Raw genomic sequence first — 27,177 nt, forward strand, 5'->3', positions numbered from 1 at the left:
TGAGGAGTTGAAGGTCCATCTTCATCAAGTTTTCCTACAACAACATTCACTATGTATCTATTGCATGCATCAGTAGTCTCATCGACGCCTACCCAAATGCTGGAATCGCCAATATCCTTTCTGATTGTATCAAGTGTATTGTTGTATTCAGAATCCAAACACGTTTTCCTGAGTGTTGACTCACACGGTATCGATTGCTGGCACCACTTCTGTAAAAACTGTCGGAATGTTTCATTTTGAAGTGTGTTCCATGGGATGTTGGCAGCGACAAGGGCTCTAGCAAGATCCGCATTAAATGTGTTCGCAGTTCCAGATTCAGATCCAGATCCAGAAGGCTGAGTTAACTGTGTCTGTTTCTGTTGTTTCTTCGCTTTAGATTTGGCAAGATGTCCAGCACCATCAATGTGTTGCTTTAAGTGGCACTTCTTTTCCTGAGAAACCTTAAAAAAAAAAAAAAAAAAAAAAAAAAAAAACGCTTAGAAATATATTTTCAAATGCTTCTTACAAAACTAGTGAAGATGGTGGCGTTTTAACTTTAATTTCGGTTTCAAATTCTCTAATTTTCTTCGTGTACATTGCGACTAGTATTTTCAAACGGGTCAGTTCGGGTCAGCTTATTGTTGGACACCCTCAGTAACGGGTCGGGTCAGGTCAGCCTAACTCGGGTCACGAGTCTGGTATCGTTAGACCAACTCAGTTCACCAGTCGGGTCGGGTCAAACTATCTCGGGTGACCCGACTCGACCGGTGAACTGAGTTGGTCTAACGCTACCCGACCCGTGACCCGAGTTAGGCTGACCTGACCCGACCCGTTACTCGAGGGTGTCCAACCAAAAGTCGACCCGAACTGACCCGATTGAGAGCACTAATTGCGACAACTACCATCACTGTTTGCTTGCCTTTCTGGTCGTAATGTGCTTTTTTTTTTTTTTTTAATCGGTGAACGTTACATTATTGATTTAAAGTTGACAAAAAGGCAAACTTGTTGGTCTACCTCGTTAAAGACCAATATACCCCAGTCCCATTTCGAATCAGAACAGATCAAATAAAAGACTAATCGATGAGCATTTTACTTCAGAATAATCCCCAATTTACAGACAGAAGCAATAAAATTGTATATCAATATCTGAGAAATAATATTTAATTTTAAGCACTGTAACTAATTTAATTTTAAGCACTATATTTTATTTAATTTCGAATGCTGACACACTCCAACTTGGCAAAAATTAAAACATAATTTGGCAATATTTTGTTTGAGATTTGGATGCCAAAATAATTGCATGAAAAATTTCAAAATATCGTCCCTTTAAAATTTTCTTTAAAACTGTAATTTACAAAATTTTTAACTGATTTGAACCAAATTTTCCCCAAAATATGATTAAAATGTTTCAGTGTGAAAATCAGTGACCTGTCAAAAATTTAAAATAAGGGCCGTTTTAAAATTTCAAAAATTCAAAATTTTTGCAACTATCAACTGACAGAAACCAAAGTTAGAACGAAAATAAAGTATTAGCAATGCCTTAGTTGAGCGTGAACATCAGCATGATACAATAAATAAAATTGGCGTTTTTTAATTTTTTTTTTTTTTTTTTGGAAATTAGTTGTCTCTTGCGGCCCTGCGACAAAAGGTGTATGGATATTCTTCATCAGGAGAGAGAGAGAGAGAGAGAGCAATCGATTAGAATTCCTTTTTTTTTTTTTTTTTTTTTTGGCTTTGGGGAGAGAACATCAGAGACAAATTCTTCCTTTCTTAAGATCTGTCCTAAAATAAAATTATCCGCAATTGTAATTCTTGTTAGACGAGTGTCAGACTGTTCTTTTCTTGCCCCTGTGTGGAATTTATTTGTCTGTAACTATGGATGGAAATCAATAGCATCTTAAGACAATAGACAGTAGCACCTCGAGCAAAATTGATAAATAAAAAAACAAAGAGACAAACAAGTTTCTGCTTCGTAAAACAAGTTCTGAGACAATCTATGAACCTCAAACGCCGTTATTTAACTATTAACAGATCTTTTCTTTCTTTTTCGAGAAAAATAACAAAAAAAAAAAAAAAAATGGCCTTTAAACATTTTTCCTATCTTTTATGCTTTTCAAGATATTGACATTTCTAGTTTTTCTTTCAAACTGAAATCCTCGTTTTTAGATATTTTCGGGATGAAAGGATATATCCAGTTTCCTTAACTTTTTAAAGATAATCAATATTGGCATTGCACATTTCTTCTTTCAAACTTTTGGAACTGTTGGCATTTAAAAAAAATTGAATCCCGCCTTTCTTAACTTCTTTCGTATTTTTTTTTTTTTCTTTTGAAAAACGAGATAGCAAAAATATGTTTTCTTAAGCTCCTGAAACTGTCGAGTAATTGCTGGCATTAAACATTTTTCTCCGAAAAGAGGACCCCTTTTGGAGTTACTGACACAATATGTCAACTTTAACTTACATTGTTTTTAACCTTTACCGCTTTTTTTCGGGGGGGGGGGAGTCCTTCGGAAAGAACCGAGAATGCCATGTCCGCTTTTCTCAAGATCCCCGAGAATCCCTAAAACTGTTGAATGTGTAAGTCTAGACACTTTCTTCCATTAGCACTTTCAAAACCATCGTTCATATATTTCATTTAAGCAGGCTGCTAGAAGTCTTTACATTTTAAAGATTTTCCTGTGTTACAGGATTATTTTTATGTTTTTTCTTAACTGATCTAAATTCCATGTAAATTAGATTTTCACGAGTTCAGCAGCTCAGTAACGTTGTCTCTTAAAATAGTTAACCTCCCATTGATAAAGGTTTTACTTTAGCTAGCTATACAGAAACAAGGAGGGGGGGGTGTACAATTGATTTAATTAAATTTATAAATTCTGTAAATAAAAATAGCTTTTCTTACCTGCTTGCTGCACAATGGACAAAAGATTATTCTTCCATCGTATGTTAGATCTGGAAATTCTTGCAACCACTGGCGAATCAAGGTACTTTTTGAAGACTTCTCCTTTGGCATTGTTGCGTATGATACAAAACTTCTTTTTAAGAATCCTCAAGATCTGTGACTGGGCTGTAAGCCGTTGAGTCCAATTGTTCATGCGTTGTAGAGACGATGTATCGTTCTTGAACTACGTGTTTAAGATAAATCACTGCACTGACCCGAAAATGATACATGGATGGATACTCCAGTCAACTGAACCGCGTCACTTCATGAATCGTTTCTGTTCGTGGACTTTGGTTTTTCCCAAATATTGAAAGCGAAGACCCGAAGAGATTCTTGCTTCAATAGAGCTGTGTGTTGATTTGTGAATGTGTGTGTGTAAACTATTGTCCAAATTCCAGAGAGCTGAACGGATCACAGAAGAGCTGAAGTGAGCCGCTACAGAAGAGAAAAGGTGGAATAGTTCCAAGAATGCAGAACGGCAGGGAGGGGAATATTGGTTACTGCGATATGCACTTAGCAATAGCTTTGGTTTTGCCCCTGGGGAAAGAGAGACAGACAGAAAGAGATAGAGATCTTTCAGTACAGTGTCTGCAGGATGCAAAGGGATGGTTTGTCTTTGTCTTTCACAAATGGGCTTGACCTTGAGCAGAAATAGCTCAACTTTTAGAAACAATTTTTTACATACAACCACCCTCTGCGTTTCACTTCTTCATACGAGTTAGACTAAAATTAGCCTCGACAAACACACTCACTCTGCCTTCAGATTTGTCAATTAAATTTCACTCAACACTAAAAAAAAAGTTTATTTAAAAAATACAGGAATTTTGTATTTTTTGCAGTTTTAGGCATTTTTAGGCCAAAACGGCCAAAATAGGCGCTAAACTCCATTTTAGGCATTTTTAGGGCACTTATAAAGTGTTTTAATAGGCTTAATTCCTCATGATTCGTAAAGATCCGAAGTATTTTTTACTTCCTATAAAGGGAACAAAATAGGCATTTGCCTTAAAATCCGAAGTCTAGTAATCACAGTAATGTACATATGGCATGTTGTATTTCTACCAGATTGTCAGAGCACTAACTCTCTCATTTTTTGATGTGAGCGGTCTCGCTATCGAATCTCCAGAAGAACATTAAAAAAAATGTATTTAGGTCTATTCCATTTTAAACAAACGAAATATGTTGCGTAAAAGAACTTTCCATGTTAAAATATTTGATGGGTAGAGTAGTTTGTGTGGGATTTGATTGTTATTGCATGTATCTATTGCATGCTGATTGGGTAGCTGGGAAGGCAGCCAAGATATTCATTCTGACGGTTGCAAGCCCGTGAAAATACAGAGCAACAGTTACTCCAAGGGAGTAGATAATAGATAAAAAAAACTACCGTGAGGGAGAGAGCCGAAAAGAGTTTATAGTATGAAATTTTGTCCGCAACTAGGGAAGTTCCGCCAGGAACGCAGGATCACCTGTATATGGCTCTCATTTTTGAGACACTAAAATTTTCCAATTAATCGTATACGGAAGATAAACATTAATAAAGTATTTTTATTTATTTACTTATTCCTCGGGGGGTAGTCTATCTCAGAAGATTACGATTAACATAATTCTATGTTTCAGAGGTGCGCTTCCAATCCACCTCCCAGAGGCGGTTTTTGGGTGGGCGAACCGGACCTTGTCCTTAGATCCACACATTAATTAAAGTATGTGTAACACACATGTACGTATGTGTGTGTGTGTGCGTATGATATGTGTATATGTATGTATGCTAAATGTAAAATATTTTTGAACCAATGTTTCCAATCCAAATAATAGAGCCCCACGGCTCCAACTCGCCAAAAACAAATTCCGCCTGTGTCACCTTCTACACATCAGCGGCTATGCCCATAGTATATTCTATGATAACAATTGACTGAATGTGCTTTTCAAGTTTCCAGCTCATTTTCTTGGAAAGATAATGCGTAAGACTCTCTTAGTGTTGCAACGAGACGAGACAGGACTCTTTGAAGCGAGACACGATACAATACGAAACGTTTCGTAAAACTTCTTGTCTCGTGTCTCGAAAAATACAAACACAGTTTCTGAATTTGCTTAAAAATTTATTAACTCGGAATAAATTATTTGCCTTCGAAATGTATACCATCTTTTATTATTTCAAATGATCCAAATGATTCAACGTTTCAAACCCTACAAAGAACAGGGAATACCTAAAGCACTTTTTAAAAATGATTCTTACAAACAGCTTTCACTTCCATTTTTCAATCGATTCACGTTTAATTATTTTGTGATAGTGCTCCAGATTCAAATAGAATGTAAATCGTTCATTGAGATCAGTGTTTCAGAAGATTTTATTCCGGGGGCTGGTGGAGATATCTACGTATAAAAACCCTTTAATAGAAGTACAAGTATGCGTAGAAGTGGCAATTTTATCAGTAACTAACTATTGTTTCATTGTCTTTCTCGTTCCGAACCAAGACAGAAACGTGTCAGCCTTTCTCGACACTGAGTTTCGAAAAAGATTCTGATTTGACAATAAAATTTATCTTTTTTATCCTTTTATGCTGTTATTCGAAGATAAACCATTTTTTAAATGGGAAAGTTACATAGGCCTCCTTATTTGTTGAAGTGGCGCCAGGGGTTCTGAAAAAAGGATATCAGAATAAATGGGGAAATCTTGCCTTTCGTCTGTACTGACGGTATTGACAAATGTTCCTATCGAAGTAATTACGGGTTCAGTCGAAACTAAGCAGTCGTTGCTGGAGGATTGCAGTCGTGTTTTGTGTTGTGCTCTGTTAACCAAACTAGGTTAAAAGTTATAATTTTAACCACTTGGTTTAACAGCTCTTTTGTGGGCTTCAGCCTTTCTGGTGTTGCCACGAGACGAGACAGAACCATTCGATACGAGACGAGACGGACACATTTTTTCTAGACGAGACGACACAGCCAGAAGTCTCGTCTTGTCTCGTTTCGTCTCGTGGCAACACTAGACTCTCTAGATATATCAGTGCAAGGTATGACAACGTTCCTCACGGAGCACATGTTAGCTCTCAGCCTCTTTCTTTCACTGATGTTTGTTTACGTAGTAGATGGATATATAGAGAGTAACAAAAGGATGAGATTTGCAGATTCTCCTGAAACCACATTAAAATTGTAGCAGTATTTGGAGCTTGTTATAAATGGATTTACCGGGGAACTAAAATAATTCTGGGAACTGATCATACAGTATTGATATAAATAAACATGGAAACAAGTAAATACAAAGAACTGAAATCGTGAATTGTTTTCAAAATACAGAAATCTCGAAGGAATATCTGTTTAGGCGGCTTTAATTGTAAAGGAATTTTGAATAAATTTGCATCTCCTGAATTCTTATACATAAAAAATAGAAATCTTTCTTTTAGCGTACGAATGAGATGCTTTAGGAAATTAGGTTAAGATAATTAAAATGATACTGTCCTTTGCAAAATTTAAGAGGAATACCATGATCGAAAAAGCATGAGTCAAACTATAAAGGTCAGTGGTAGCTTTTGCCATTTCTTACGACCACTATACGCACCTTATTGCGAAAAATTTATTCGTATTATAAAACCGATATCATTCAATAAATGTCAAATTTAACAGATCTTGAGAGATGAAATGACAAAAATTGTCATTACCTCTGTCGCATAAGATATTCTAGCTTTGTGACCCATGTTATTATATGACTTTCACGATAAGTGACAAGGAGAATATAAATCCCAAGTTCAAAACGTAAGGAAAGAAACCGGCTGTTCGCGCTTCAAATTATGAAAAATGAACCAAAATGGTTGAAATTATGATTTTGTATTTCTTTACGAGAAAGAAGAATAAAAATAAAAATTGGAGCAATTCTAATCATGTATGTATAAGTCCACTATCTTCTTCAAGTTACTAAACTAACTTCAAGTGTTTCAACCATTTTTGACACATAACTCGAAAACTTTTAGAGATATTAGAGGTAAGAATACGTAGTTGATAATGAGCTTTTTAATTATGTCACAATACTTTTGAACTTTACCTTATGAGAAATGGCATATTCCAAAATTAATTCAGTACCACCCTAACCTGAATTTTACCAAATGATTAGCGAAAGTGATACGGTGTGCATCGTCCAGGGATTAATTCCCGGTGTGGCACTCAAACATTTCTGTGTTGACCAAATATCGAGAGAAAAGTTGGGAAACTAAAAGATAGCGGACTTCAATCTAGACAGCCGGCGACGTTGGGTGTGGTTGTGCTTACTACTAACATAAGCCCGCTGCAGGCTCAGATCACAAGGGACTGTTGCGCCAGGATTATCTATCTATCTATCTATCTATCTATCTATCTATCTATCTATCTATCTATCTATCTATCTATCTATATATATATATATATATATATATATATATATATATATATATATATATATATATATATATATATTGGTGTTATTATTTTACCTTACATTCTCTCAGTAGCGTAAGTAAGGACGAATGGGCCTCCCCGCAAAAATGTTAAACGGACCCCCTCTTTCCACATTCATGAGTCACGTAAAATTTACAGAGAACAGTTTTGACTTTCTATGTTCTATCTAGTGAGTCACAACTTGCTCATATGCAAAAAAATGCACATTATTAATATTATTATTATTATTATTATTATTATTATTATTATTATTATTATTATTATTATTATTATTATTATTATTATTATTATTATATTGTGCTATAGTTTTCGTCTATTCTGCTATACCAAATTCGAGAGTCTACGACATCCGACATTTTTAATGAGGTGTGGTCGTCCCACTTTTTGTTGTTTGGTTCGATGCTGGTTTCACTGTTCTTTTCCCATCTTTGAAATACATAAGCACGGCAGATCGCGAAAACTCGACAAGTCGCGTTGTTTCCGAAATGAAGCTCCCAGCCACTTAGTCACCCTGATATATCGTCGTCCTTCCCCATTCAAGGCACAAGCATCACACTGACTAATCGAGTGAGATTCTTGTCGTGTTTGGCGCGCGGTTGTGTTATGCCTTGTAGCTCTTATCTCAGCCCGATGATTTCGTTCAAAAAGTAGCGAGTGGTCATAATGTTTTCGCTGGTCAGTAAAAGTTTTGTTGGCATTTAATTTACTAAATAATCGCTCAGATGTTACCGTCTTCATAGGTAAAAAATGAGATATAGTTGGAACATCACATAATTTTTAACATCCTAACATTATAAAGTTTAACTTCGAAACTGAAATGGGCCTCTCAATGTTGCGGGCCCTGCAGGCCCTTTAGTTGCGCCACATCATTCTCTCTACTCAGAAGGATAGGGACAAATAGAAAAGTCAAAATTCATTTTGTCCATTTTTCATGCATCATACACTTCAGAAAAAAAGTCATATAATACTGATATGTAAGAAAATATTAGTATTGTTTGTCTGTTTTCTGTATACAAAGAACCATTTAGGTTCTTTTTATCTCATATTCTGGTAATAATCAAAAAAAGAAAAGAGTTTCATGTGATAAACGTACGAAAGATAATTTGTCAACGCGATGTGAATGACGTTCTCTGCAACCTAATTCCCGTTTTTCGTACAAAACTCTATTCCTACCTGCAAAAAGAAAATATTTATGTTACTCATCAATGGTTGAGGTTTTGCCCTGCGGCTGAACAACACGGCTTGTATAGATAGACTCTGACTGACTGCAGGTGCACGAAAAAAAAAAAAAAAAACTGTTGGATTCCTCTCCCCGCCCACTTCAAGTGTGGATATCCTGGACACATTCAAACTGAGCGGTACGATCTTTCAGTTCTTCCCAGTAGAGGTACCAGCAGTGATTGCTAAATGAAAAAGTGAGCATCTGGTGGCGAAAAGGCGAAGTGCTCGGACAAGGGTAGTTCACAGGAACCTTAAAGATAAAATATATTTTTAATGCACTAAGTTTATATCAGATAACTGCTTCTTGCTAACATTATGGTTTTACTACTATGATGCTTTGGTGTTCACAAATGAAACCATAAATTGTTGATTTCTACAATTTTCAGTTTGAATAGTCTGTGGCTGGATGAAACTCATCCTTGCGACGCTGAAATCGATTTAAATGAAACTGCTTCTTGCAATTCCTTGCTGTTTTTTGCTTTGATATTCACGGACAATCAGACAGACTGAAAATAGCCGATGAATGGATTGACTAAAAAAACAATGGTAACACAAGTACTCAACACTCTTAATTCCAAAATGGATTTGCAATGTTTGAAATTAATCAGTCTTCCTGAGTTGATTATTTTTTAAGCGTAGTCTTCAAGTAGTAAATGGTGCAAACTCACAACATTCATAGTCTTCTTTTTCGGCTATTCAAGAGTATGTTGATGCTCGACATCTCTATTTTTTAAATTTAACGTCCCATGGCTATGCTCCAAGTCTAAGAGATATTTTGATGATTACAATGTAGGAAGTATTGGGAGAAATGGAATGAAGAAAATCGACGAAACGTAAATAATCCAGGAGGAAACAATGCACACGGTATTTGTTCACTACAAAGCAAATTTGGATAGAGCTAGAATGGCGAGATTCAACCAGGGAAACAACAAACAGAGGTCAGCACTCCGCTGGACCACCATGGCCTCATCTATGAGTCGTGATTTGCTACCTAACAACCATATAAAGTGGTTTGTCAGTTTTCTCTTTGACATTCAATGTTGAATATTAAGCTTAGTATTTATAGATAATTTAAAATTCACTTTAGAATACACGGTGAGGAAAATATACAACATTTTGTTATAATTAAATCCTTAGTTTTCGCATCAATAACCACTACTACAAGGTTTATTTTGCTCATTTTGTTTAGTATTTTGAACACTTATTAAAGTACCTTCTCTGTCATGTGTGTATTGAAAATAAAATTGGATATTTCTTATTAGGTGATTGCTTCCGTATATAGCTAAGCAAAATCATTCCAAATAGCGTTAGACCGAATATTTAGGCCTGTTATATATCAACATATCAAATATAACTATTATATACTTATGAATGTATCTTTAATAAAAATCTCTTTTTTTTACCAATACAGGATATGACTTTAATTCCACTCTATTTTCCATTAAAATCTCCTTTAAAGTATACACATACAGCTTCGACGGTATACAAAATAGGATCTGTTTAAAGCCAACCAAACCTAAATATATAGTCGCATTGTATTTTTCATTTCTTTTTCGTTCTTTTCACTTTGGCATGAGTAGGCACTTATTAAGCTATCACAATCTTCCAACACATTTCCCCAGTCTCCTCCAAAGAACAATTTCATAATTCACAGTTATCTCCTAACAGTTTGCATTACTATTTGCAGTACAAACTTGTGAAGATAAGTAACACATATTACTTAAGCATTTCCAATATTAGAAAATTATGGAACAATTGACGTGAACGTAACTTTTCCCAGTAAGTTCAAACCACATTTATGACATAAATACAATGTTTGTTTCAGGATTCAAAAACAGGAAAATTAACTACTTCTCCATACCATGAGTACTACGTGGAGCCAAATAGAAAATATAGATTCCGCTTAATCAATTCAGGTTCATTATCGTGCCCTCAGCAACTCCAAATAGAGGGACATCGAATGCTCCTAATAGCGTCTGATGCTCAACCGATTCAGCCATTCTACGTGGATACTTTAGTATCGATGTCAGGTAACACATTAACTTTATTAAATAATGGGTTTTTTACATGCAGTTTAACGAAAATTAAAAGTAAATTATAGGTTACAATGGTATGAGATCCAGCATTAGAACTCCATGTATCATTATTAGGAATACTTATGACATTATTAGAATATGTGTGTCATTATTAGGAGTTTGTGTGCCACTATTAAGTGTACGAGTGTATGTGTGTTAATGTTAAGAACATATGCATCATTGTTAGTATGTGTGCCATTATCAAGAGTAATTGTGCCGTTATTATGAGTATTGGCGTCAATGTTAAGTGTAGGTGTGCCATTGTTAGGACCATGAACGTCATTATTAAGTGGGCATGTGTCATTATTACGAGTACGTATGTCACTATTAGGAGTATGCGCGTCAATATTAATAGTAACGATGTCATTAATAAAAGTTTGGTTGTCATTGTTAGCTGTATTTGAGTCATTATTAGGAGTATGTGTGTCAGTGTCAAGAGTAGGTTTGTCATTGTTAGGAGTGTGTATGCCATTACTAATTGTCTGCGTGTCATTACTAGGAATATGTGCGTCTTTATTAGAAGTAAGCGTCCTTATTAGGAATATTTGTGTCAATGTTAGGAACACTTGTGTCTCTGTTAGTAGTGTGTCATTATTAGGAGTCCTAGCGTGTCATTACCAGAAGTGTATTATCAAAAGGAGTACGTGTGTCATTATTAGGAGCATGTGTGTCATTATTAGAAGCTTCTGGGTCATTATGTGTACGTGTGCCATTATTAGAAATGTGTGTGGATGTTAAGACCACGAATGTCATTGTTAGCAGTGTGTGTGTCATTGTTAAGAGCACGTATGACATTATTAGGAGTACACGTGACATTATTAGTAGTAAGCGTGTCATCGACGATAGCTTATGTGCCATTTTTATGTGTCATTATTAGGAGTATGGGTGTCATTATTTGGAGTATATGTGTCCTTACTAGGAGTTTTATACCATTATTACGAGTACGTGTGTCATTATAAGGATTATGTGTGAGTAGTAGAAAATGGATCGATCTGGCTCAGACCTGGCTCAGTGTTTAACAACTCACAAGCCACTGGGAAAATGACCACCGTGCACCGTGAGCCCACGGTCTTTTACGACCTCCATTTTAGGGGTGAATTCGTTCCCTTTTATGACCACTTTTTAGGGGGTGTATTCGTTCTCTTTTACGAGCCCATTTTAGGGGTGAACTCATTCCCTTTTATGAGAATATTTTCCAACCCCTACGAACACATAACAGAACAAGGGTATACTCGTTCTCTTTCATGAGCACTTTTTCAACATAGCAGACAATGAACATAGCAAAGGGGTACGAACACATAACATAACAAGGGTGTACTCGTTTTCAACCCCTATTTTAACATAGGAGAAAACACATAAGATTACGAACACATAGAAGAGAAGATAACACATAACACTACGTAACATACAGCAGAACAGATAACACATAAGAGTACGTAACATAACAAGGGTGTTTTCATTCCCTTTTATGAGCATATTTTCCAACCCCTATTTTAACATAGGAGATAACACATAAGATTACGAACACATAGAAGAGAAGATAACACATAACGCTACGTAACACACAGCAGAACAGATAACACAAAAGAGTACGTAACATAACAAGGGTGTATTCATTCCCTTTTATGAGCATATTTTTCAACCCTTATTTTAACATAGCAGATAACACATAGAAGAGAAGATAACACATAACACTATTTTAACATAGCAGATAACATATAAGATTACGAACACATAACATAGCAAGGGTGTACTCGTTCCCGTTTATGAGCACATTATGAACACACAGCAGATACATAAGACTCGTTCCACCCCTATTTGAACATAGCACAGCTAATAAAAGAGTATGGCACATTTTTCAACCCTTATTTTAACATAACGAAACATAGCGAAGATTAAACATAGTCTATTTTAAGGGGTGAACTCGTTCTCTTTTATGAGCATATTTTTCAACCCCTATTATAACATAACAGAAATGACATAAGAATACGTAACATAGCAAATAATTCATTCCAAGATTACAATCGAACACCCCACGGTCTACAGATAGTCATTTTAGAGGGTGTATTCATTCATTACCCCTAATTGAAATTACGTAGCAGAGCAGATAATACATAAGATTCGTTCCCTTTTATGAACACTTTTTAGCAAAGGTCAACATACTTAAAACCTAATTACTCGAAAATGGATCCACATATTGAGATGGTGTTTCCACACTTAGCAATTGGTCATCAGGTATTACATGTCCCAAAATTAGTGGCCATCGAGTTCAAAGGTCAACATACTTAAAACCCAATCACTCGTAAACGAAGCAACATATTGAGATGGTGTTTTCACATTTGGTAATTGGTCATCAACTATTACATGTTCCAAAAGTACTGACTATCGAGGTCAAAGGTCAAAATACTTAAAACCTAATAACTCGAAAACGGAGCCAAATATCGAAGTGGTGTTTCCACATTTAGCAATAGGTCATCAGGTACTACAAGTTCCAAAATTAGTGGTCATCGAGGTCAAAGGTCAACATACTTAAAACCTAATTACTCGAAAACGGAGCCAAATATTGAGGTGCTGTTTCCAAATCGAGTAATAGGTCATCAACTAGTACATGTTAAAAAATCATGACCATCGAGGTCAAAGGTCAAAATACTTAAAACCAAATAACTTTTAAATGGATCGACATACTGAAATGCTGTTTCCAAATCTAGTAATAGATCAGCAACTAGTACATGTTTAAAAAAGTACTGACTATCGAGGTCAAAGGTAAAATATTTAAGCCTTAATAACATGTAAACAGCGTGTCGGATAAAAAACTTGTGTGACCTATTCAGTTTTGTACCAAGCAGAAAAAGTGAAGAATGAATCAATTTGAGTGGTTTATTTGCTATTTTACTAACGAGGAATACCATTTTGTATTATTTCAACAAACAAAGGAATAAGCAAAAAAAGGATAATTTTATATCATTTTAAACTAGTCTAATAAACGAAGGTATAAATATGAGTGAGCTATTTAATTTTGTAGCAACCAAAGGATTTTCACGAAAGAACAAAATTGTACTAATCAGAAAAAGCGAAGAAGACCCATTTTAACTAACTGAGAATTTCTGTACCTTTTTGTAAATTTGAGTGACCTGTTTTTTGTACTAACCAGAAAAATCGAAGAAGGTCCAATTTAGCTAACTCAGAATTTATGTACCTTTTGTACTAGCCCAATGAACGAAAGAACAATTTTGGGTGTTCTACTTTTTTTATACCAAACAAGGAAGAACCATTTTAACTAGCTCAAACACAATTTTAACTAGCGCAGAATTTCTGTAACGCAAAACTTAATTTGGATGGAGTAACAATAAAGAAAGCAAAGATATGCCATATTAACTATTTAAATAAACGAAGGGATAAATTTAAGTGATCTATTCAATTTTGTACCAAGGAGAAATGCCAATTTTAACTAGCTCAGAATTTATGTAACAAAAGAACAAATTTGAATGTTCTGTTTTTGTATCAAACCAGAAAAAACCTAAGAAGGATCATTTTAACAAGTTCATAATTTCTGTACTTTTTCGTGCTATTCAAGTGAAAGAAAGAAATAATTTGTGTCCTCAAAAATGAAAGTTCAATTTAGCTAGCTGAGTATTTTATATCATCTTGTAGTATTTAAATATACGAAGAAATAAATTTGAGTGATCTATTCAATTTTGTACCAACAAGAAGTGCCATATTTAACTGGTTCAGAAAAAGGCTAAGAAGGGCTATTTTAACTAACTGAGTTTTTTATGTCATTTTGTACTACTGAAATAAACGGTGGAGTATTTAGTTTTGTACCACCGAGAAAAAAGAAAGAAATCGTACCATTTTGGAGTATTCAAATAAACAAAGGACTTATAATTTGTATCAACTTTAAGAAGAACCATTTTTAACTAGCTGAGTATTTTATGCAACTGTGCATTATTTCAACAAACAAAGGAATAAATTTGTATGAGTCGGAAAAAGCAAAATGTACCAATTTATATCATTTTGAACTAGTCAAATAAACAAAGGAATAGAGAAAAAGCGAAGATGGATCATTTTAACTAGCTGGGTATTTTATACCATTTTGTACTACTCAGATCTTTATACCATTTTGTGCCATTTAAAGAAATGAATATATACATACGGATGTTCTATTTCCTTTTGTACCAACGAGAACCATTTTTAACAGGCTTAGATTTTTATGCCTTTTTGTAATATTTGTACTAAACAAAGGAATAAATTTGTAATAACCACAAAAAGCGAAATCTCATTTCCAGGCCATGTTTTACTATTTAAACAAACGAAGAAAGCGAACATGAACTCAGAATTTTATATCATTTTGTAATACTCAAATTTGGATGGATTATTTAGTTTTGTACCATGCAGAAAAAAGGAAACAAAGGTATAAATTTGCACTGATCAGAAAAGCGAAGACATTTATTGAGGTGTCCTATTTCCTTTTGTACCAACGAGAACAATTTTTAACTGGTTTAGAATTTTAGGCCTTTTTGTAAAATTTGTATCAAATCGAAAAAAGCAAGGAAATACCATTTTTAAATAGCTCAGCATTTTATAACTTTTTGTGTTTTTGGTCTACCCAATTTCTTGACCATATTGTACTATTTAAACAAACAAAGGAATAAATTGGTGTGACCTATTCACTTTTGTTACAAGCAGAAAAAGGAAAGAATAAATTTCGGTGACCTAATCAGTTTTGTACTAAGCAGAAAAAAGCGAATATACAAAGATATAAATTTGTGTGACCCATTCAGTTTTGTACTAAGCAGAAAATTTGTTGGTTTTTGTGCTCTACAAATAGAGACCATTTTATGTGCCTTTTGTAACGAAGAAACAAATTTGAAGGAGGTTCATTTTAACTAATCCTGCTGCGAGTAGATCAATGTGGCATTATTGCGACTTTCATTTTCGAATACATACGGATTAAGCCACTATGGCAAAAAATACTACTCTCTCCTTATGCATTAGAAACCCGCTAGTAGGGCGTCGATTCAGTAATCCATATTGGAGTATACCTTTTATACAACAAAACAAGCTTCTTAGCCCCACTCTAGAAATTAGAAAACAAATTCTTTCTTCTACGGTCTTCGGCAGCAAGATTCGATTCTCTCGATCTTCTGCTTTATCCTGCAACTTTACTTGGAAATTATCCACATTTAGTAAAAGAAAACGAATAGATAATTTTGAGACAGTTCCATATGGGTAAATACAGTATTAGTAGAAACGAAAGTTTTTAATTAAGTAGAGATAAGGAGAGAGTGAAAAAAAATGGAAAATTAAATTTTAAATCATTATTATTATTATTTTAGAGGTCAAAAGGAAGAATAAATGAATTTGAGTGGCATATGTACGGAATTTAGTTTTGTACCGAAAAAAAAATTAAATGGAATATTTTATTTTGTGCCAGCTGGGAATTTAGTGTTGTACCATTCTATCAATTTAAGTATTTTGTACTATTTAGTACCACCGAGAAGGTGTAGAATATTTAGTTTTGTTGGCTTCTTTATTTTGTATTAACGATTAAAACCTTTAACACATACTTGGTTGTGTGCATTACAATGGCCGAACTTTTCATTTCCCTGTGGTACAACGTAATGGTCGCCCCGCTTATTCTAGGTCTACAGTTAGATATTTTCGGTTGAATAATGGTATACAGCCATGTTTTGTTGAGCACAATGCCCACTATAACGATGTGGTAGACAATTATTTGATGGATAGATATTTGTTTAATAGTCGCTATAACAAATGGTATATGATACAATTTGTTAAGCATTTATCGCAGGTAGATATTAAGATAGACTTTTTGTCGTTGGTTACTCGTTTAACTGCACACAGTTCTCTTTTCCAATCAGCTACCTTTTTTGCCATGAAAACTAAGGGTAATAGTTATACTGTGACAGCTTTCTTTCGCTATGGAAGAACGCAGGACACTTTGGATGAGTTATTAAAGTTTTGGAATCATGTGTGCGAGTTCAGGCCAAGTATCCAGATTGCAGATTTACTTGGTTGCTTTACACGATGTGGTAAAACTGGCCTTTTTGCGGTATCTCCTGATACCTATCTGTTGGACCTCGCGGTATTTGGAAACTTGGTGAAAAAGAATAACAAATGGTTTTTCTCACAATAAAGCTATACATACAGAATAATCCATTATGACAAAAAAATACTACTTTCTCCTTATGCTTAGTTGGAGTAGACTTCGATACATTGTGTAAGAATTTCCAATTAACAGCTGTATTGTACTGTACTTATAATAGTCTGTAATAGTGCAGTTTATTTTTCGAATGAGAGTAGGTTTTAAAGGTGCATTGTAGTCTACCAGCAATAATGATCTCTAAGAAAGTTATTAAGTAAAGATAACAATTTGTTAGTGGCGAACCAATTATACCGCCATTCTGCGAACACATTTATACGATCCAATTTCTCAGATTTAAGGCTAAATTAAATGGGCAAGAGGTGTACAGTATTTGGAAGATATAATTAAGAAGTACTAGGATGTGCCAATAGAAAAATTTCAGAACATCTACAAACATGCCTATTAACACTATTTGTAATAACGATGATTCCGTAGGTGTAGATTGTCTTAGATAGAATACAGGTAATTCTTACATTAAAATTTACAACTATATAATTGATTTTCTTCATTGTTCAGACAAGCGTTTACAGGGTATTGCGAGATGGGAAGCAATTATCTTTAACCACTATACTGATGAGTGGATCCAATTTTACACATCAAAGAATATTTACAGATGCTTATTGGAGTTGCAGGATAAAGCTGAAGATCGAGAGAATCGAATCTTGCTGCCGAAGACCGTAGAAGAAAGAATTTGTTTTCTAATTTCTAGAGTGGGGCTAAGAAGCTTGTTTTGTTGTATAAAAGGTATACTCCAATATGGATTACTGAATCGACGCCCTACTAGCGGGTTTCTAATGCATAAGGAGAGAGTAGTATTTTTTGCCATAGTGGCTTAATCCGTATGTATTCGAAAATGAAAGTCGCAATAATGCCATATTGATCTACTCGCAGCAGGATTAGTTAAAATGAACCTCCTTCAAATTTGTTTCTTCGTTACAAAAGGCACATAAAATGGTCTCTATTTGTAGAGCACAAAAACCAACAAATTTTCTGCTTAGTACAAAACTGAATGGGTCACACAAATTTATATCTTTGTATATTCGCTTTTTTCTGCTTAGTACAAAACTGATTAGGTCACCGAAATTTATTCTTTCCTTTTTCTGCTTGTAACAAAAGTGAATAGGTCACACCAATTTATTCCTTTGTTTGTTTAAATAGTACAATATGGTCAAGAAATTGGGTAGACCAAAAACACAAAAAGTTATAAAATGCTGAGCTATTTAAAAATGGTATTTCCTTGCTTTTTTCGATTTGATACAAATTTTACAAAAAGGCCTAAAATTCTAAACCAGTTAAAAATTGTTCTCGTTGGTACAAAAGGAAATAGGACACCTCAATAAATGTCTTCGCTTTTCTGATCAGTGCAAATTTATACCTTTGTTTCCTTTTTTCTGCATGGTACAAAACTAAATAATCCATCCAAATTTGAGTATTACAAAATGATATAAAATTCTGAGTTCATGTTCGCTTTCTTCGTTTGTTTAAATAGTAAAACATGGCCTGGAAATGAGATTTCGCTTTTTGTGGTTATTACAAATTTATTCCTTTGTTTAGTACAAATATTACAAAAAGGCATAAAAATCTAAGCCTGTTAAAAATGGTTCTCGTTGGTACAAAAGGAAATAGAACATCCGTATGTATATATTCATTTCTTTAAATGGCACAAAATGGTATAAAGATCTGAGTAGTACAAAATGGTATAAAATACTCAGCTAGTTAAAATGATCCATCTTCGCTTTTTCTCTATTCCTTTGTTTATTTGACTAGTTCAAAATGATATAAAATGGTACATTTTGCTTTTTCCGACTCATACAAATTTATTCCTTTGTTTGTTGAAATAATGCACAGTTGCATAAAATACTCAGCTAGTTAAAAATGGTTCTTTTTAAAGTTGATACAAATTATAAGTCCTTTGTTTATTTGAATACTCCAAAATGGTACGATTTCTTTCTTTTTTCTCGGTGGTACAAAACTAAATACTCCACCGTTTATTTCAGTAGTACAAAATGACATAAAAAACTCAGTTAGTTAAAATAGCCCTTCTTAGCCTTTTTCTGAACCAGTTAAATATGGCACTTCTTGTTGGTACAAAATTGAATAGATCACTCAAATTTATTTCTTCGTATATTTAAATACTACAAGATGATATAAAATACTCAGCTAGCTAAATTGAACTTTCATTTTTGAGGACACAAATTATTTCTTTCTTTCACTTGAATAGCACGAAAAAGTACAGAAATTATGAACTTGTTAAAATGATCCTTCTTAGGTTTTTTCTGGTTTGATACAAAAACAGAACATTCAAATTTGTTCTTTTGTTACATAAATTCTGAGCTAGTTAAAATTGGCATTTCTCCTTGGTACAAAATTGAATAGATCACTTAAATTTATCCCTTCGTTTATTTAAATAGTTAATATGGCATATCTTTGCTTTCTTTATTGTTACTCCATCCAAATTAAGTTTTGCGTTACAGAAATTCTGCGCTAGTTAAAATTGTGTTTGAGCTAGTTAAAATGGTTCTTCCTTGTTTGGTATAAAAAAAGTAGAACACCCAAAATTGTTCTTTCGTTCATTGGGCTAGTACAAAAGGTACATAAATTCTGAGTTAGCTAAATTGGACCTTCTTCGATTTTTCTGGTTAGTACAAAAAACAGGTCACTCAAATTTACAAAAAGGTACAGAAATTCTCAGTTAGTTAAAATGGGTCTTCTTCGCTTTTTCTGATTAGTACAATTTTGTTCTTTCGTGAAAATCCTTTGGTTGCTACAAAATTAAATAGCTCACTCATATTTATACCTTCGTTTATTAGACTAGTTTAAAATGATATAAAATTATCCTTTTTTTGCTTATTCCTTTGTTTGTTGAAATAATACAAAATGGTATTCCTCGTTAGTAAAATAGCAAATAAACCACTCAAATTGATTCATTCTTCACTTTTTCTGCTTGGTACAAAACTGAATAGGTCACACAAGTTTTTTATCCGACACGCTGTTTACATGTTATTAAGGCTTAAATATTTTACCTTTGACCTCGATAGTCAGTACTTTTTTAAACATGTACTAGTTGCTGATCTATTACTAGATTTGGAAACAGCATTTCAGTATGTCGATCCATTTAAAAGTTATTTGGTTTTAAGTATTTTGACCTTTGACCTCGATGGTCATGATTTTTTAACATGTACTAGTTGATGACCTATTACTCGATTTGGAAACAGCACCTCAATATTTGGCTCCGTTTTCGAGTAATTAGGTTTTAAGTATGTTGACCTTTGACCTCGATGACCACTAATTTTGGAACTTGTAGTACCTGATGACCTATTGCTAAATGTGGAAACACCACTTCGATATTTGGCTCCGTTTTCGAGTTATTAGGTTTTAAGTATTTTGACCTTTGACCTCGATAGTCAGTACTTTTGGAACATGTAATAGTTGATGACCAATTACCAAATGTGAAAACACCATCTCAATATGTTGCTTCGTTTACGAGTGATTGGGTTTTAAGTATGTTGACCTTTGAACTCGATGGCCACTAATTTTGGGACATGTAATACCTGATGACCAATTGCTAAGTGTGGAAACACCATCTCAATATGTGGATCCATTTTCGAGTAATTAGGTTTTAAGTATGTTGACCTTTGCTAAAAAGTGTTCATAAAAGGGAACGAATCTTATGTATTATCTGCTCTGCTACGTAATTTCAATTAGGGGTAATGAATGAATACACCCTCTAAAATGACTATCTGTAGACCGTGGGGTGTTCGATTGTAATCTTGGAATGAATTATTTGCTATGTTACGTATTCTTATGTCATTTCTGTTATGTTATAATAGGGGTTGAAAAATATGCTCATAAAAGAGAACGAGTTCACCCCTTAAAATAGACTATGTTTAATCTTCGCTATGTTTCGTTATGTTAAAATAAGGGTTGAAAAATGTGCCATACTCTTTTATTAGCTGTGCTATGTTCAAATAGGGGTGGAACGAGTCTTATGTATCTGCTGTGTGTTCATAATGTGCTCATAAACGGGAACGAGTACACCCTTGCTATGTTATGTGTTCGTAATCTTATATGTTATCTGCTATGTTAAAATAGTGTTATGTGTTATCTTCTCTTCTATGTGTTATCTGCTATGTTAAAATAAGGGTTGAAAAATATGCTCATAAAAGGGAATGAATACACCCTTGTTATGTTACGTACTCTTTTGTGTTATCTGTTCTGCTGTGTGTTACGTAGCGTTATGTGTTATCTTCTCTTCTATGTGTTCGTAATCTTATGTGTTATCTCCTATGTTAAAATAGGGGTTGGAAAATATGCTCATAAAAGGGAATGAAAACACCCTTGTTATGTTACGTACTCTTATGTGTTATCTGTTCTGCTGTATGTTACGTAGTGTTATGTGTTATCTTCTCTTCTATGTGTTCGTAATCTTATGTGTTTTCTCCTATGTTAAAATAGGGGTTGAAAACGAGTACACCCTTGTTATGTTATGTGTTCGTACCCCTTTGCTATGTTCATTGTCTGCTATGTTGAAAAAGTGCTCATGAAAGAGAACGAGTATACCCTTGTTCTGTTATGTGTTCGTAGGGGTTGGAAAATATTCTCATAAAAGGGAATGAGTTCACCCCCTAAAATGGGCTCGTAAAAGAGAACGAATACACCCCCTAAAAAGTGGTCATAAAAGGGAACGAATTCACCCCTAAAATGGAGGTCGTAAAAGACCGTGGGCTCACGGTGCACGGTGGTCATTTTCCCAGTGGCTTGTGAGTTGTTAAACACTGAGCCAGGTCTGAGCCAGATCGATCCATTTTCTACTACTTGTGTGTCAATGTAAAGAGTACGTTTGTCATTGTTGGAAGTGTGTGTATATGTTATTAATAAGAGTACATGTTGTTATACAAATGCGTGTGTCAAAGTTAGGAACAGATAAACAACAATATATACAATCAGCTAAACATAATCTGTTTTACACATATGCAGCACATAAATAAATAATGTGTTGCAACAGAATTAAAGCTAAGTTTATTAACCGCAAAAGCTTATTGACAACTGACGACATATTCCTTTATTTCACAATTTGTCGTCTCAATCACGTTATTTTGTTTACTTTGAGATCGTCCACAGATTCAGACATATGTAATCATTGGACAATATTATACTTTAAAGAATAAAGTTCAAGAGTTACTCAAAAAGTTTAAACTATATTTTATAACTAGCACTATTCGCTCTTCCAGGGGCTAGTGCGTACATCTTTGTGTATTCATAAAGAATTATGGATTTAAATCCTACTGGAGGAGTCTTAAAATTTGAAAACATTACTTATCATTCCACTTTAAACTATAGGCTCACGTCTCATACACCTTCTGTGCTGAAAAACAAAACACCAACATCTAACCAAGTACCTAATTATCGTACTGTGTACTGTCTTCTTGGTAATTTCTTAATGAGTAGCTTAATACAGGTGTAAATTGGTATCAGTTTTATTTAAACGGATCTCAGAGTTATCATACGGCAAAAAAACTCCATAGGTTGCAAGCCCATACAACTTTATTGTACTAATTACATGAAACCATTCCAACAACGGATTTCTTTGCACTAGCGTAATGCGTGTTGTATATCAGTAGATTGTAGCGGCCTCACTAGCACAAATATATGGGTTAATGTGGCTAGAAACAGAGTCGTAGAGTTCCTTACACAAGTCAGTTCATAGCTACTGTAACTGAACTACATGATCTTGTAGATCAGTAGTGGTTCGAAAGTTGACGTCCCAGCTGATACCAAACGTGTTCAACTGGTAGGAGATCAAGGGATCTTGTTGTCACAGATTATCCTTATCATGATGAAAACACTCCAGACATTTACGACCGTTGCCTTGTTGAAAGTAGCAGAGCAGTCTTGTTGAAAGATTTACCAGCGTTCTCTCGCAGGAAGAGTAACACGTGCAAATACTGGATCTTGCCCACGTAGCACTGTGTCCTCAACGATCCGCGAATTACAACGAGACATGACCAAAAGTCATACACGATGGCTTGCATGTCATGCTGCCAGAGGAGACGCCGGTGTAACGTTCCACAATATTGACCGGTGATCTTTCCTCCAAAGATGTTCATCTATAGTTAGGTACAATCTAGAATCATCACTGAACAAAACCCGTTACCATTCATGAAGATTCCACCCTGGCGAGTGTGACCTCTCTCCACGCTGTCGTTTATCCGCTTGCATTATTTGCAACCTGCACAAGGGACGGTGCACCCGTAATCTAGCTGATGCCTGTTATCCAGGAATAGTGCAGAATGACACAAAGTCCACTGCTTGCACCCGGATGGTAGACACAGACATTACAGACCTACATTATGCTTCATGCACAATGCGACGATTCTGCAACCTCATAATCGATCGGATCCTTCACGTCGTACGTTGGTGCTTTCATGTTCGTGTTGAAAGGATATAAAGCAAACGCCAAAAATACAGGCGGGTTGCGCGCGCACCTTACAGCTCGCTGTTGTCAACTCTTCCTTGTCATGTGCCACCTCCTTCCCCTCCTATTGCAGGAGTAAGCAGACGACAGCCGTTTACCTAGCCACAGCTCAAAGTCTGCGTTCTGCCGTAACCCATCTTCAACATTATGCAAATTAATCTGTGCACAATGACACTTAATGCTCAAATCTTGAATAAATAAAAATGTAGTCGTTATTTTTTCTTATCTCCAAACAAAGTACTCCATTCAGGTTCACATATTTGATGAGATAGTTTGCCACATTACATTATCAGTATAAATATTTTGAGTAATCAAGCGCGGAAGACCGCTTGCCTTCTACTCCATTAGTATTTAGTATATTTTGAATAATCGGTCACTCTGACTAAAGATTTTAGTCTTTCATTCAGTAACGACCGTGAACTCTGGATAGTTCACTTTATTGTAACGAAGCAACTGAAAACAGAGAAGTTTAAAATATTAGAAGTCAAGACTTACCGAATTCCTTAGTCTTCAAAGTCACTTGTCTCGTCTTTTTCATGGGCAGAGTGCGAGGAGCTGTCGTCACTGCTACTGCTGTCCTCATTCAAGTTGATAACAAATGCTTGAATAATCCTACCTCTTGAACATTCACGTAGATAATCGTCTTCTTGTAGTTTTTCCGCATGGACTAGGCGTGTCTCCCAATCGCTTCTTGTTAAACGTCGTGAGTTATTATCTCTACGTCAGCTAATTTAAATGTCTTGTTTCGCTCTGCTACTTCTCCCTTCACTTTTGCCCAAATCAGCTCAGCAGGCTTATATTGACAGTGGTAAGGAGGAAGTCTGATAACTTCGTGACCATGCTGGAGAGCGATTTCGTCGAGCTCATATGTTTTCTCTGGCGCATTACCACGGATTTTCAAAAACAGCTCGGCCCTTGTTTCTTTATCTGAGGGGGACATCTTTCGTTCTTTTAGCCACTGGATAATCTCTGGTTTGTTGGTTGAGGTGCAAGGATATTTTTCAGTTAGCGTTGAATGATATTCTGTATTGTCCATTATAATCCTCTTCGAAACTATTCAATAGTTGTAGAAAACATGTTTAAAAAATCCCATGTTCATTTCGCTGTGGTGATCTCCTTTACCTCCCTTTCTGACCCTAAAAAGCAACTTACAACTATCAATAAATCCAAATTTAGCCCTTCCAGAGTGACAAATAACTAGCCTACCACCTTTTCCAACTGAGATTTTAAGTCCACCTCTGCTGTCACTTGTTTGCCAAATGTGAGCTTTGGTATGAGTCTGGTTAATCCATGTCTCATCCAAATAAATCCTAGGTTTTGTACCTTGGTTTTGGCGAAGATCGTGCATCTTCCGAAGGAATTCAGCCCTGTGTGCCACAATATCACTTCTTTCCACTACGAAACGTCGACCATCGTTGCACTTCTTATACTTAAACCCTAACTTGTACAAAATTCGGTACATAGATGTCAACGACCCTGAAAAGTTTATCTTTTGTTGAAAGCGAATACGAAGCTTATCAGCGGTAGGAAACTCACTTCTGTCGTATATTTCGTGAGCACTTCTTCTCACGACATCCTTTTCAAAGTCATCAAGCTTTGTGGCGGTTTTTCAGACTTGTATTTTATTTCCTTGGAGAATAAAAATGTCCATCACGTTTAATTTCACAGTTTATTCGTTGAATAGTTCTTAACTCTATTCCACAGGCTTCAGTCGTCACTTCTTGACATTTTGACCAATCAATATTTCTTCTTACATTCTCATCAGATAACTTCTTAAACCAATTATAAACATTATCTACAATTTTCTTTGAGATTTTTCGATGATCAGGTGTCCTTTTTCGGCGTTACACACACAGTTGACAGACTGGGAACCTCATCCATAATGTATTTCAAGTAACCACTAACTCCACACATAAAGCATTAATACTTACATATTAATGAAGGTAAAGCAAACACAAATCAAATACACAAGCAGTCACACGAATTCACAAATCACAGAAATTAAAATATGAAGTAATCTAAATGCAGCAAACTTCCAAACGCGCGCGAAACATGAACCCTTGACAGTGACTGAGCAAGACAAATGTAAATGTGGCAAGTGTGTAAGTTGCTAGTTGGCTGTTGCTCTCTCCATCCACTTTTTGTTGCGCGCGCAACTCGCCTATATTTTTGGCGTTTGGTTTAGTAATGCTTGATAATCTCACGAAACACACAGTTGACCTCGTGCAATCCCACGATGCGACCCATTTTGTACTCTATTAAATGCTGGTAATGCTGTCTATTGCGAAAGACAGGCATAACGTGTATTTCTTCACCTTCCTTCACCGCGTTGGCTCACTCTCTCAGCCTTTAAAACTGATTGGCTTAACCAGAATTGAATTTCTTATTGCTAACATTACTATCTCTGGTCATCATTCGCCGTGTTTCAAATATTTTTTAACTCTAATCATTTAGAAACGTACCTTAAAACTACATATCAATTCGAATTGCAGTGAAATCGAACGATTCCTTCTTGGTGTTTCAATTTCTTGCCAGTAAGTGTATTATTATTACAAGCCGTTAAGGTTCTAATATTTGATAAAGGTATAATTTTGTCTTCTCAATACTTATTTGTATTATCATAATAGATTGTTACTTTACAGGTGAAAGATATGATTTTGTGGTGGAAACGAAAGATGATGCTGGAGGAGCTTATTGGATTCAGTTGAAAGGAGTTGCTGAGTGCACACAGGAGAATTTCCCTAATCAGTTAGCTATACTGCGCTACAAGCCAGGAAATTTAAGAGAAAAGGAATTATCAACTCCTCCAACTTATGATAACAGTTTTGATCAGGGAGTGGTAAGTTAAATAATTGTAAATTGTTGTCACGTTTCTTTCCTAAGTGTCTCTTTAATGAAGGTGAAATTATGAAACGGACAAATTGACAGCTATTTTCTATTAATGATATTCGTAGAAAATTGTTTAACAATGATTGACATTATCGAGTTCATATGCACAGTACATACAGTTAGGAAAACTAAAGGTAATTTGTAGTTGTTGAATCCGTTGTTGCTATTAGTGGATATTATTGAACATTAAACTTCCAAATAATTATTTAACTTCCAAACTATACTATGTATAAGTATCACAAGTCTTATATAATAGTTGTGTTAGTGTGCCGGAATGTCCCCTCATTTGTTTGACGACTAGATCTGAGCAAAAACAGGAAGTTATATTGAGGAATAGATTTCTCTAATGGATTCAATATCCAAACAATAGGTTATATCTCCTCCAATAACCGTCTATTGAAATCGGGAGTGGTAGAAATTAGCCATTTATGATTTCAACATCAATCATAATGGAAATAGAACGATAGCAGGTTGCGTCAAGCGGTTTTAGAAATATATTCAACATTCCAAGAATATGTCCCATCTCCTCAGTTAACTTCAATTCAACCTAAAATTTACCAATCTACGGATTAGACAAGAATCGTCACGAGTAAATGTAGTAATAGATACCGAGAAGCAGCTTTTTTCTAAATAGATTTAGCATCTAAGTGGAAAGGTACTATCTTCACCATTATCTCTCTACTAAAACCGAAACTGATAAAAATTTACTACTACTTGCAGTTTCAATATTTATCTCAATACAGCAAAAAAGAATAGAATATTACGAGTTAATTTTTGATATGGATCTAGCGTTCGAGCAACAGATTTTGTCTTTGATGTTATCCTTCTACAGCAAACAGAATTTATGGATGCATTACTTGTAATTTCAATATTGAGTTCGCATAGTTTGGAAGTCTACCATAGTTTCACACTGCAAAACGAAAATCAATGCTATTTTTAAAAGCATAATTTTCCTTCATGTTGCTATTACCGTGAACATTATGTCTTCAATTGATGAACACAGATTGGTTATTCATTA

The 27,177-nt window shown here is 34.9% G+C and overlaps 1 protein-coding gene across 1 annotated transcript in view; it reads left to right on the forward strand.

Annotated features, from left to right (window-relative positions):
• Positions 1-27,177, forward strand: part of LOC145660945 (multicopper oxidase 3-like) — a 96,249-nt gene that overhangs the window by 52,813 nt on the left and 16,259 nt on the right. The window contains exons 6-7 of the mRNA XM_081726386.1: positions 10,383-10,587; positions 25,913-26,109. Of these exons, the coding sequence (XP_081582512.1) occupies positions 10,383-10,587; positions 25,913-26,109 (402 nt within the window). The remainder of the gene's footprint in view (positions 1-10,382; positions 10,588-25,912; positions 26,110-27,177) is intronic.

This window comes from Thermobia domestica, chromosome 9, assembly GCF_964235325.1.
Source record: "Thermobia domestica chromosome 9, izTheDome1.hap1.1, whole genome shotgun sequence".
Taxonomy (NCBI): Eukaryota; Metazoa; Arthropoda; class Insecta; order Zygentoma; family Lepismatidae; genus Thermobia; species Thermobia domestica.